Genomic DNA, 12,976 nt, shown 5'->3' on the forward strand with positions numbered 1-12,976 from the left:
GCAGTGCTGCATTTCCCTTTGAAGTACAGCTAATCCAGATAGTGGATTTTCTCTCCCTCCTTTTTTTTTTAAGTAGTTAAAATTGGCATCTGACCTTACTAGTATTTCTTTTTACCATCTGCACATTCTTCTTCCCTTCTCCCTTATTTCCTCATCTTTTGACCTCTGAAAAATACAGCAAGATTCACTATCTTGTTAGCTCCTGCATTACCAAAGCTACTATAAAGGGGCTGGTTGGGGGGACAGCCTATATCAAGTTACATAATGGACAGTGGCCAATTACTGCACATGGTTTGTCATAAAGTTTGTTAAATAATACTTCATTTTATCATCCAAGAAAAACAAAGCTCAAGGCAAATCCCTTGTAAATGTTCACATTCAAAGCATTTGTAACAACATTCTCATGGTTCCCCTAGCTCATATTAACGACCATTAGCACTGGTTTAAAAAGTAGCTGAGCTTGATAGCATTTCAACTTTAAGATATTTTCAGTTATTTTTTCACAGAAAGGTCTCCTTCACAGGCTAGTCAGGAAAGCCTTAAGGAAATCGTTTTACTAGAGAAAGAATGAGATTACTACAAGCAGAATTTGCACAGCTTCTGGCAAGGGGAACCAAGGGTAAATGCAGTGCCCTCACCAGGACATGCTCCCATATTATACATACATAAGGGATGCTGCTGTTTGCAACTGAATTACAAGACAAATCTTGAAGAAATGTTGCACCCTGTTCAAACGACAAAAACAAAGCAAAAAACCCCCACCCAAATACATGCATACCCAAATACAAAAGGCCAATTTAATGACAGCATCTCTCATTTGCTGAGAAATGACTCTGAGAGAGAAAGGACTGGACAAGGACCAGCATTTTATTTACAGAGATCATGAGACATGTCACTTGGGCGATCTGTTCTTGTCAGGCAGTCTTTAATTAGAAAATTCCTAGAGAGAACTCATGCTCCCACTAGGTGCTTATTAAAAACTAAAGACAAAAGGAGTTAGTAGAAAAGCTCAAGGAATGGACAGAGAACTCAGGTTACACTGAAAGGCAAGAGTCAGCTGCTGCTAGCATAGGAAGAGGCACTCAGGATGGGATGCTGGATTTTGAATGAAAAACTCTCAGTGCTGTTATTAGTGAGTATTTTTAGCATTAAAAAATCTAATTGGATATATATAAATATTTTAAGCTTGTTTAAAAGACATTTTAATGTTTGCTTACAGTAATACTCCCCAGCTTAATGTAAACTTGCTATAAAATATTCAGCAGCCTTTTTATAACTAGTCTTGAAAACAATTTAAAGTCTTAGTGTTTTATTTTTAATTATTTTTAAGTCCACGTACTTTAGTCCTCAGATAAAGGGAGCAGGGGTTTTCAATTCCAATTGATATTATATTCTGAATTCTTTTTCAGACAGTTTGGTGGATTGTGTATGGAGAGCAGAGAAAGGAATTTTCTTAGCTCCTAATTCCCTCAATTTCTGTGATTTTTTTCATGGTAGCATTTACTGCCTTTTTAGAGAGCAGGTCTGTGCTTAAGAGGAAGTTTAACATGACACAGCAAACATCATTTTTATCTTCTGCTGGGGATCTGGGGGTAGGACTGTAACCCTGCATTTGCTAAAAGATAGCCTCATTCCAGTAGGATTTTTGATTTCTATCATCTGTGATCAAGAACTGTATTGCACACTGAGAGTTTGAAACATCTCTCAGATTCTCTTAAAACTATAACCATAACTAGTTTTATATGCATTAAAAAATACTATAAATGGCACTAATCTGTAGCCTCTCTGCTTTGTAGCTGGTGTGGCTGGGACTGAACTTGTATTTGTTTATTGATACCTTCCACTGGTATGAAGATGACAATGCTTACATTTATACACGGATTATGCTGGGAGTAAGTATGAGATTGATTGTTAAAGGGCTTCGCAAGAAGAATGTATTCATAGTCTGATTTTATTTACCTCCTTCATAAAACTTTTGATGCTTCAACAGTAATTTTCCCATATAAGACTATTATATTAATATAGTATTTTCTCTCTTTTGCTCTTCCTATACCAAGCTTGTAATTTAATTTCTTTATGCTGTTGTATGTACAGTCAACCCTGGCTTGGGCAAGAGCTTCTGCAACGTGCCTTAATTTTAACTGCATGCTAATCCTGTTACCAGTCTGTAGAAACCTTATTTCATTCTTAAGAGGAGCAAGCATTGTAAGTACCATTTCTCAAATAGCCATATTATCCTCTTTTTTATTTCTGTAGTTCAGCAGTATTATCCATATCAAACATTTTCCAAGGAATTTTAATTTTTGATAGAGAAGCCTGTACACTATTGCCTAGTTATTACCATTTAAATTGTCAGTATTCATGACTGAAGAGAAACAAATGACTTGTTTAACACAGTGCTCTAAATGCAACACTGATTTTGGCAGCTGCTGCATAGCATGGTGTCATGAAGAGAAAAGTGAGAAGCTACAGAAAAAAGGGACATAATAATACGACTTGGCCAAATGGAGAAAATTCATATCCATCATGTGTATTCTCTGTAGCTGCAAAGTGAAAGTTGAAGAAGTAAAATGTTCAAAAGATAATAACGAACGTGTTTAAACACTTCTGTCTGAATGGCCACCATTCAGGTCCTCATTCAAGGTAAATGCATTTTTGTAACAGTGGTCATCTGCTCAGAGGTGTTTACATGAACCTTGGAATCATGAATAGGAAGTACTTAAGGCATTAGCTCTATTAGCTAAAACTTCAACTTGCATTGAATTATTATAGTCAGACCAATTCCAATACCACATGTTTGGGTAAAAAATCACTGATCACTTCATGACTCCAAGAACAACAGGAATTTAGAAATAGAAAGATACAGTTTTTTTATAGTAAGCTGGTTCTTGTTTCAGTTCTGCCTTTTTTTTGTTTCCTTGATTTTTAGGCTTAGATGTTAAGCAGTTCTTAGGCTAGGAATGAACACATATAATTTTTTGAGTTCAGGAGTTGTACTTTCACAAAAAGAAAAGGAAAGACGTCTTGGCCATCTGAATCAGTTTGTGAATTAGCACAGAATATATGCATGCCCACTTAGATGCTGAGTAAGAACTCAGAGAAATGGAACTCTTCTCACAGATAATATTTTGCTCTTCTGGACAATATTCTGCTCTTGAGGAGCATGGTACAGAGCAACTTGACTGGCTCCAGCATGGCCAGCACCGGGCTGGATCCTGTGACTTTCCAAGGAGGTGCCGTGTATTGACATCGCACCCTGTGGTGCTCCAGATTTTTGGAAGACTTATTAGCTGGGAAACAACGTGGATACATGCCAGCATCTTTGTCATGGCACCGTGCCACGTCATGTGAGCAATCCAGACACCCACACCACCGCTCAGAGACTGAATTCTGTCCATGAGTGCTGTCTGGGTTCCAGCAGAGCATGTTGGTTTTGGCTCAGTGCAGCCGGCCCCTGGCCCCAGGCTGGCTCTGCGCAGGGGCACCCAGCTGGCCATGAGCGCACCACTGCCGAGCCCTTCCAATAATGGGAGCACAGCTCAGTAACACATCAGCATGCAGCCACCTGAGGTCTAGACAGCTTCACCCTCCTGGGGTGTGCATTTCCTGAAAGCAGACAAAATGTTTTCATTGCAAGCTGGCTTTGCCAGCACTTCAGATGTGCTCATGCAGCTAAAGCTAAGCTTGCAAGGCGGTGGTGGCCCAGCCTGGTGTCCTTATACCAGCAAATAAGTTCATGTCAGCTCAGATAAACCACTTACAAATCACAGCTAAGTGTAGCAGAGCTTTATCAAACCCTTTTTTGAGCCCCTATATAGGCTGAATAGCTTCAGAAACCCTGGAGTGTCACTCAGAAAAGTACCTGAGCCCCAAAACTAACCCAAAGCTTCCAATGAATTCCTTCAGCATTCCATTTTCAAATGTACTGAACTCTTCTCCTCTCCAAAATGTGAGTTGTAAACACCAATAGGAATGTTATAAAACAAGTTCTGCTTTTTCACCAAGTACTGTGGAGGAGCACTGAGGAGACAGCTTGACAAAAACATCACATTTCACAAGATGGTTGCCTATGGAATAGCGTTAAATGCAAGTAAGCTTTTTTTTTGTTTTATTTTTTTCTTCTTTGCCTTTGAACTGTTTTGAATTTCACAGTGATTCTGCCTAGTGCTGTAATCCCCATCAGCTCTGAGATGTGATATTTTAGTGCAATCATTTGTTGACTGCAGTTTTAAATATGTGTAGGAGTCCCATCTGATTAACCATTTGTAATCATTTTTGCTTGAGAAGAGTTTGACTGTTAACGCGCTAAACTTTCCATCTGAATAGTAAACACCAGTTGCCACTTAGTTAATCTGACCAATTTTGTGCTCTTAAAATTTAGTGTAAATAACTTTCATTGAATCCCTGAGGGTAAATATTTTGGGAGATGACACAGCGTTACTATCTGATTCTGTAAGGAAATGATGCTTATGAGCCATACCACACATCTTCCCAACAATACATCTTCACTAATTTTTCAACCAGGTAATATATTTAATCTGAATTTGAGAGAGGCAGGTGTCTCAAAAACAATGGATTCCTAAATATTTATTTTAAGGAGGTGACTATTTAGTAGTCACCTACTTAAATCATTAAGTCATTAGTAAGAAATTAATGGCCTCCTTGAGGGAAAAACAGCATCTTGAGATCAAAATTTATCTGTTCTGCTGGTCCTAGTGGCTTACTGAGGTGTTTGTTCACCTGGCTGGGGAAAAGACATGGCACCTTCCTGTTCTCTAAATAGTAAAAGGACCTGGAGAAGACTGAAGTTTGTAGGAATTCAGAGGATGTGAGGGAAACAGGAGATAGCTTGAGGAAAAGAGATGTACGGAGAGGAATGAACAAAAGCCACTGTGAAGAAGGACACGAGCACACAGAGATGGATAGATAGTTCTCTGAGAAAATGTGAAGGAGATAGAGGAATTAATCAGGGCTATTTGCAAGCACAAGACATTGCAGGGTACCAGTTCTACCCCCAGGCTGTCAGGGTGGATTCTGGTCCCAGTATCTTTTTCAGCCTGCATGAGGGAGTTGCTTTTGCGTGTATAGGCTGTTAATGTCCTCATGCAATGAGACAAGAATATGAAGTCAGGATTGCCAACAAGAACCAATAGCTAATGTTTGTCTTCTGTATGTCATGCTAAAGAATTCAGGGGGGGAAGGCTACAGGATGCAAACGTGCATCTTATATTGTATTATGGTGAATTACTTATCTGTCATGTCCACTCATTCATCAGAGTTCAGTTTCACCAGAGAACAGATTCCTACAGAGTGCAACATTGCTTCTTTAATTCAGAAATCAACCCAGGAATATAAATTAACCAACTTTGCTTTGTGCATAATAGGTCATGCTCCAAAAAGAAGTCAAAACTGCACAGTCAAACCTTTTATGTTTTTGGTTTTCAGATTAGTATTAAAGTGTTTGCTAGTGCATTAAAGTGGACAGGTTGGGAAGTGCAAGTCTATCAGAAAAGTGATTACTTTAACGGCTTCACTAATTTCAAGGAAAAAGACACAGAAGCCGATGTGAAATGACAGAAAGCATCATCATAAAATTCTCATTTAAATCACTCTCTAGAGTGAAATCAAGGGTTCATTTTTGAGTAGTTATTTGGGTTGGTTGATTTTTTTCCCTAAAATATAAAATGGAAAAATAGGTGATGAGATATTTGAGAAAGAAAACACAATATGGGGAAGTCCAATGAACAAAGCATGACAACATATGAATTCCTGCTTCCTTAACAGTCAAGTGAGAAACATCTTTCATATTTCGAAAAACACTACATCACTGTAGAGTCAGACTTGCATAAAGAATGGCCAGAAACTCAATTGCCTGAAATTAAATTTTAAGTTCATAAAAATATAAAATCTACAGAACATATTGTGACAGAAAAGCAACATTTCAGTGGTACCCACGAGTACACTGAATCCTTTTTAATAAAATCTAACAGTGTTAAAATGGTGTGTAAATAGATGCCATTTTCCTCTCAACTGACACATTATTTATCCTAGTGCTACCTATATTCCCTTTTATTACACAAAAACATAGTCAACTCCTATTAGTCTATTGCAATTTAGTAATTCTTAGTTAAATGGATGTTCTCCCTTGTATGATCAATAGCCTAAATGTGGCAGCAAGAAGTTAAACCAATTTGAAGATCAGATCAGTAAGCTTAGCCTCACAATATAAAATTGTAAACTCCTTTATTATTAAAGTAACGTGTATTCATCTTGGCTTCCCAGGTGGTGTTATTCCAGCATATTTATTTAATAGTGTGCTAAAAATAGTCAGTGCAACATTAGTATTGTCTGGCTTCTAACAGGCAGCTAGCTCAGCTGAGGTGTGCCTGGCCTTGAACAAAGTACATCTGCGCCTTTAATTTTTCATCAGCTCTAATACAAATTCAAGAGCAGGCTTTAATTGGTCAGGTCATAAAGGGATATAATTAGAGACTAGTGGAAGAGGGAAGTTGGAGGAAAAAGAGAGAGTAAACAATGCTATCTATAATCAAGGGCATCATTGAAAATTCAGTAAAGGGAATTCTGCTTAGTTTGGCTTCCTGCGTTCTGCATGCCTGTCTGTGATAAGAGCTGTCTGGGAGTTATTCACCCACTAATAAATCTTCCTTATAGACCTGTAACTCTGCTAGAATAAAATCAGAGTTTTATGCACTCTTAGTTTGATCAGTGCAAATAATTCTGTGCTTTCTAATGGAAAAGAGACTTTTCAGTTGAGACCCAGTGGCCTGAAAGTTAGACACTACGAGAGACAGTAAACAATGTTTTCTACAACACCTACCTCTTACTATATTGTTTTTATCCTCTCAAAAAAGCACATTCATACATTTTCCAAAGTGGGGAGTATTGCGGAGATTTTTTTTTTACTTTGATATGGCGTGCTTATCTTAAAGAACAAACTACTTGCATTGTTTTGGTGTTTGCAGAGAGGTTCTATAGATACTTTGCTCCAACAATTTTGAATTATGATATTAATAAAGTTTAAGCCGTTAAGGGAAAATAGGGGAAGGACAGCTAGGTTCTTTGGAGTTAGGCTGTTTGAAATGGTGCTTCCAGCACCTTAAAAATTCCAGAAGTGTGATTTCCTTTAAAAACATGCAAAATGCAGAAAGAAGTGTGGCAATGCCAGGTGTGTTTGGCTTCTGACGAGCACTGAAAAATCTATAGCTAAAAATACTGGGAAAGCTTTCCATTTTCAACCATTTTTTTGTAGACTGTGTGAATGGCTTTGGTTAAATGTTACCTGAGTAACATTTTTGTGTAAGCGATTAAGTTTTCACAGAAGCAGATGCTTATCTTCAAAAGACGTTTAGCTGATATCTCAGTGTTGTACTCCCAGAAATTACAGAAAATCAAACTTCCATTAAACTTTTTTTTTTTCCAGTCAGATTGTTTAAATCCAGACTTAGTGCAAGTACTAGGAAGGAAACTATATTAAATTGAAGATTATAGGCTTCCAGCTAAGATAAAAAATGGTCCAAGTCGTGTTCTTCTTTGATGTTTATAACCGTTCTTTAAAACAAAACAGAATGCAAGCATGTGTGTGGTCATTATTTTAATTTTTACACAACCTGCAGCTTTTTAGTTCACAAAGGCAGCATGAAGTCGAATTAGGGGTTCTGAGTAACTAGGAATGGCACAAGAATGGGTGGCAAAAAGAACCCCAGCCTTGGTTGGGGGCAGAACTCTCCACGCCTGGGTTATCTGCCTGCAAAGTTGTTCTCTTTGCTGTGGGCAGAAAGGACAGGATTTGACCCGTTGACTTTATCATGATAGGCTGGTTAATCAAAATGTTTAACTGCCAGCAGCAAGCTCCAATTTGATTATTATCCTGTACAGGCATGCAGAAAAAGAGAAAGTGAAACCTTGTCCTCAGATAAACACATGAAATTTCTGTTTAGTTCAATGAGAGTTGTTCATGCTTCACTGAAGGCACAATTGGCTGAATAAGACTAACTAAATTGACCATACTTTCAAGATAATTTAATTACATTTCTTTGTATTTAAGGATATGTACAGTAAACACCATGCTCTAATAGCAACCCTTTTCTTCCCTCTCTCCTTCCAATAAAACCTTTTATTTGATCTCAGAGGTGGACTAGATAGAATGTCTCAGGGTCAAATACAAATTAATGTATGTTAAGTGCTTCAGAGGTTCCACATGTCATTAAAAACAACAGTCAAAATCCTTCAGTCTTCATGAACTGTTATAAAAAAGAACTTTGTTTAAAAGATTGGATTATTTTTCCATGTGTTTTATTTGGACATGCAGACTGAGGGAAAAAAAATATGAACTGAAAATCCTGAGATGTAGTCCCTTAAACTTTGCACTCATGGTTAACTTAGATAAGTGGTGCAGAGGAAAAAACTAACAACTGTGGTAAGCTCAAATTTCAGAAATCTGCATATTAATTTTGGAATTGCTTAGTAAATCCTATACACTGCAGATGCAAAGACCTTCAGAAAATGCACTTTAGGGATGTAAAATATTTTAGTTAATGGCAATGTGCTTGGTGCCAGACTTCATTCTGCTACAACTATTATACATTAAATGAACTGCACTGAAAATGGAATTAGATCTTTGCATTACTCTTACCATCCAGCTATAATTCATTTTTAGATTGCATCATTTTTTGCTAGCAGCACAAAAAAACCATCAGAAGTATTAATCTAATAACACTCCAGGCAATATGTAAGATCATGGGAGACTCAGGTAAACCAACATATTCAGTACATCATTAGTTTGAATGTTAATATTTTTCAATGTATCATTATGCTCTGTACATTAACATTTACCACAGAATAGCTTGCAGAAAAAAACCCCAACAACAACAACTCTCCTGTTCATTCTGGAAGTCTTCTACACTTGTAATATCCTCGACCTGTCAGATGAAACCTGGAGAGGTTGTCACCCAGAAGGGAAGATGTGGTAGATCCCAAAGAAGAAGGCATGATTATGTTTCCATTGACAGAAGCACAGGGGAACAGAACAATATGCAGATGGAAAAGACAGTGTCCTCTAATAGCCTGCAGAAAAATCTTACTGGGCTAGGTTGCCGGAAGTGGATCTCTTCTTCCAGGGGAAAGTTGCAACATGAGTACTCTTCATCAAACCAGAGTCTCAAGACCTTCTTGAGAAGCTATATCCATTTGACCAATTTTTTTTCTGTCCAAAACTAAAAATACTCTGTTAGGAAATGTGGACCTCTGTCTGTCTGGAGAAAACTGGCACCTCATTTCACTCTCAACACTCATCATTTAGCAGATAGCATTAGATATCCTGTCACTGCCAACATGACTAGAACTTTTAAAAATCACGTGGAATCCTGCACTTCGGGGAAAGTACAAGATTTTGTAGCCTTATAAACAACAGAAATGTCATCATTTCATGGGAATACTTTATAGTCTGCAGTATCACTTAAAAAAATCTGTTGTTTTGAAGGTGAAAGGGAGAAAGCATCTTTTGCTATGAACACCAATTTAAACCTCCACAATTAGTCAATGTCACTGTTCTAAATGAGCAAATATAATCCAAAACCTGCAGCTGACAGGCTGCAGGCAAGCTTTGGTAAAATAGCACTATGGATCCTAACTGTGTGAAACTCTCATGGTACCTAGGCTATGGGCACTATTACATCGTACCTGAGTTATAAAGAGCATCCTGTAGGTATAGAGAACAAGAGGCCCAAGTTACAGTAATCAATAATAGATGCCAAAATAAAACTGCTTAGTAGAAGTCCACTTAGAGATTCATTAACAGGGTTTTCCATCCTTTGAAAGTTTTCTTTCCTCTTTCCCTTAGCCCATACTAGACAATGTGCAGGATGTAACTCCACAACTTACCAAAGACTTTTACCCCACACTCCTGTCCTATGAGTGAGCTCTTTCAGATGTCAAAGAAATCAGGTCCTCATCAAGCAGTGACTTGGTTCCCGTCCAGCTGGATCAGATGACATCCTTACCGGGCCAACACATCTGTTCTGAAAGGAGCCCCTTGTAGGAACAGTTCCGTCCTTCCCACTCAGCACTTAAATGTGCTGTTACACTTAAATACACAAACAGTGTTTATATACTGATTATACATCAGTTGTACACTGGGGAACAGATTGCCACAGCCCCCACACAGCTGCCATCTAAACCATGCAGCTCAGAGCTTCTTGAGCTCTTGGGTTTTGATGGCCTAAATCCACACATCTCACTTGCTGCTTGTCCAGTGAACCTTCCTTCCAGTGTCCCAGCACTACCGGGGTGCTGGAAGCACGCTCTCATGCACAGGCTCCAGAAAGCATCTCCCACCTGATGCTGGCCAGGTTGTTTCACATGCAGCACCTAATCCATAACAACACGTGCAGGACATGCTGGGCCACTGAGGCCAGTGCCCTCTGACGCTCACAGTCATGTCATGTACACCATTTCATAAAATGACCAACCTTCGGCTGAAAGCTGCTTAGATTGCTTGATCCCATTATCTCGTTTATTGAAAGGTTATTTTAGAGTCTCATTCCTTTGATGGTTTGAATCTGTCTTCTAATTTCCAGGCTCATTTTATCTCTGTGCAGTTCATACCCATTTGGATTCAGTCTCCATCCTGCTGAAGCTATTCCAGCTTGTATAAATTTATTATCATTGGGCCAAAGATTCAGGAGAAATGGGAGCTTGATTTTGCAGTTGGGGTGCTCAGGATATTCACGTGGGATGCCTGTATCAATAAATATTGGATTATTTTTATTAAGGGTTTCATCAGGAGACAGCTCAAAATAGAATAACCAGTCAACCCAGTGACTAGGACATGTGATTTAGTTTAAATCCTTACTTTAAATTTAATGTAACAAAGATTTTAAAATAGGTCTTTCATCTCCCAGTGAATATCTAAGCATGAGGCAATGAGGTGAAGCAGGTGTCAAGGAGTGGTGGGGGGAGTCCCTTAGTTAACACTACATTTTGAATAAAGTGCATCCTGACAATCAACCAACCACAGCACACCTACTGCTGTAAAAGGATTACCTCAGAAGTACACAGTGAAAACAGCCTCTCTCTTGGACACCTGGCATAACCTACTGTTGGAAGGAAGGTTTTACCTTCTTGGACTGGCTACTTTAACCATTTCCATGGCCAGCATTCTACTTTAACTCATATTCCTGTGGACACAGCTGTCCCCAGGTGCTGCAGAGGAGCTGGACTCCAGCATGTGGAGTGAGGGAGTCCACTAAGTGGATAGGCACATAAAAGACCAGCAATACCAAGGTCTTTATGCAATTAATCCTCTGTTTACATCTATGAGTACACAGTAACTAGTATAATAAGACATTACTTTCATCCACATAGTTATGGTTAAAAAAGAGGCAGAAAAAGGCAAGAAGAAAGGAGAGGAGAGGAGAGGAGAGGAGAGGAGAGGAGAGGAGAGGAGAGGAGAGGAGAGGAGAGGAGAGGAGAGGAGAGGAGAGGAGAGGAGAGGAGAGGAGAGGAGAGGAGAGGAGAGGAGAGGAGAGGAGAGGAGAGGAGAGGAGAGGAGAGGAGAGGAGAGGAGAGGAGAGGAGAGGAGAGGAGAGGAGAGGAGAGGAGAGGAGAGGAGAGGAGAGGAGAGGAGAGGAGAGGAGAGGAGAGGAGAGGAGAGGAGAGGAGAGGAGAGGAGAGGAGAGGAGAGGAGAGGAGAGGAGAGGAGAGGAGAGGAGAGGAGAGGATCTTTTTGAAAATATTGTTCAGGGAAGATCATATTTGGTTGACTACAAATACTGCCTTTTAGAAAGGTTTTTTACATGGTCAGGGACAGAAACAGATAACCACTGAAGGAGAGATGATAACAGGAAGCTAATTATAAAAACTAGAAATAGCTCTGCTGTAAACATATAATTATCTTTCACTGTCATTTTTTCATCCTTTGGCATTTAATATCTTGCATTAATTACAAATTTCATGTAATGGATTTGAGAATCTCTCATATTGAAAAATGAAACTCTGCACCTAGCTTGATTACAACTTTATCTTTGTTAGCCAGTAATAAAACAAAGTCCTTCCTTTTCCACTCTTGAAATTATACTCTTTCCACCCAAGAAAATAATTACAGGGGAATTCTTACTTCAGTCTAAGGCATTTTTCTAAACTGACCATTTCATAAACCTTTTGGAAGCAGGCCAGAAGTAGAGGTGACATATGATACTCAGGACAAACCAGATCCAACACTGTGATTTGCTCTTCTCCCTTTAAATTATAGCTCCAGTGGCTTCCCCAGACTCCACCTGCATAAAGTAATGCTACAGCTACTTGTTAATAGGGGACAGATTTTGAAAGCAACTCTAGTGCAAGTTGCAAACTGGTCCATGCCTAAACCAGTCAACTCAGTGTCCTGTGTAGGAAGGGTAAGCCATTGCACATTCTAGGATATTAATTAAAAATAGGAATTTTTATCAGTTTACATAATTTTAAACAATTTAAAATCAGAGACATACACTTTTATGTCAACTCTTGAGAGGTGCTCCTTTGATGACACTGGAGACTGCAGGGCACTTGACTGTAAACCTGGGAGGTGACCCTGGAGCCGTTCCTATCCTCTCCACTGTGAAGCAGTCACTTCATATTAGACACGCAGTTGATAAAATTCTCTTTTTATTGTCAGCTTAATCCATGCAAAACTCTCAATTTAGTCTGAGCTTTTCAAATAGTTCTCAGTGTGCATAATGAAGTTCCTTCTGGCACTGTGGGCACATACAAGTGTGCCTGTAATTTCGCACCACTCTTTCTCTCCCACAGCCGTCCATATTATTGCCCACTTGATCAACATCGAGCGGTATCATTCCAGCCAGTCGAAAGAAGCTGGGGAGTTACGGAATAAACTTTCTGGTCTTGGCAAGAGCCCAAATGAAAGCTACTTGAACCCAATCAGGACCTATGAAACAGTAAGCTGTCACTTTTTAGGTTTCCT

The 12,976-nt window shown here is 39.0% G+C and overlaps 1 protein-coding gene across 1 annotated transcript in view; it reads left to right on the top strand.

Moving 5' to 3' along the window:
- Positions 1-1,087: 1,087 nt before the first annotated feature.
- The window catches only part of NOX3 (NADPH oxidase 3), a 39,933-nt gene continuing 28,044 nt past the window's right edge, over positions 1,088-12,976 (top strand). Inside the window, exons 1-5 of the mRNA XM_010400391.4 lie at positions 1,088-1,132; positions 1,797-1,892; positions 2,095-2,205; positions 4,006-4,090; positions 12,805-12,950. Coding sequence (XP_010398693.1) covers positions 1,088-1,132; positions 1,797-1,892; positions 2,095-2,205; positions 4,006-4,090; positions 12,805-12,950 — 483 coding nt within the window. The remainder of the gene's footprint in view (positions 1,133-1,796; positions 1,893-2,094; positions 2,206-4,005; positions 4,091-12,804; positions 12,951-12,976) is intronic.

The sequence above is a fragment of the Corvus cornix genome, chromosome 3 (assembly GCF_000738735.6).
Source record: "Corvus cornix cornix isolate S_Up_H32 chromosome 3, ASM73873v5, whole genome shotgun sequence".
NCBI classification, from domain to species: Eukaryota; Metazoa; Chordata; class Aves; order Passeriformes; family Corvidae; genus Corvus; species Corvus cornix.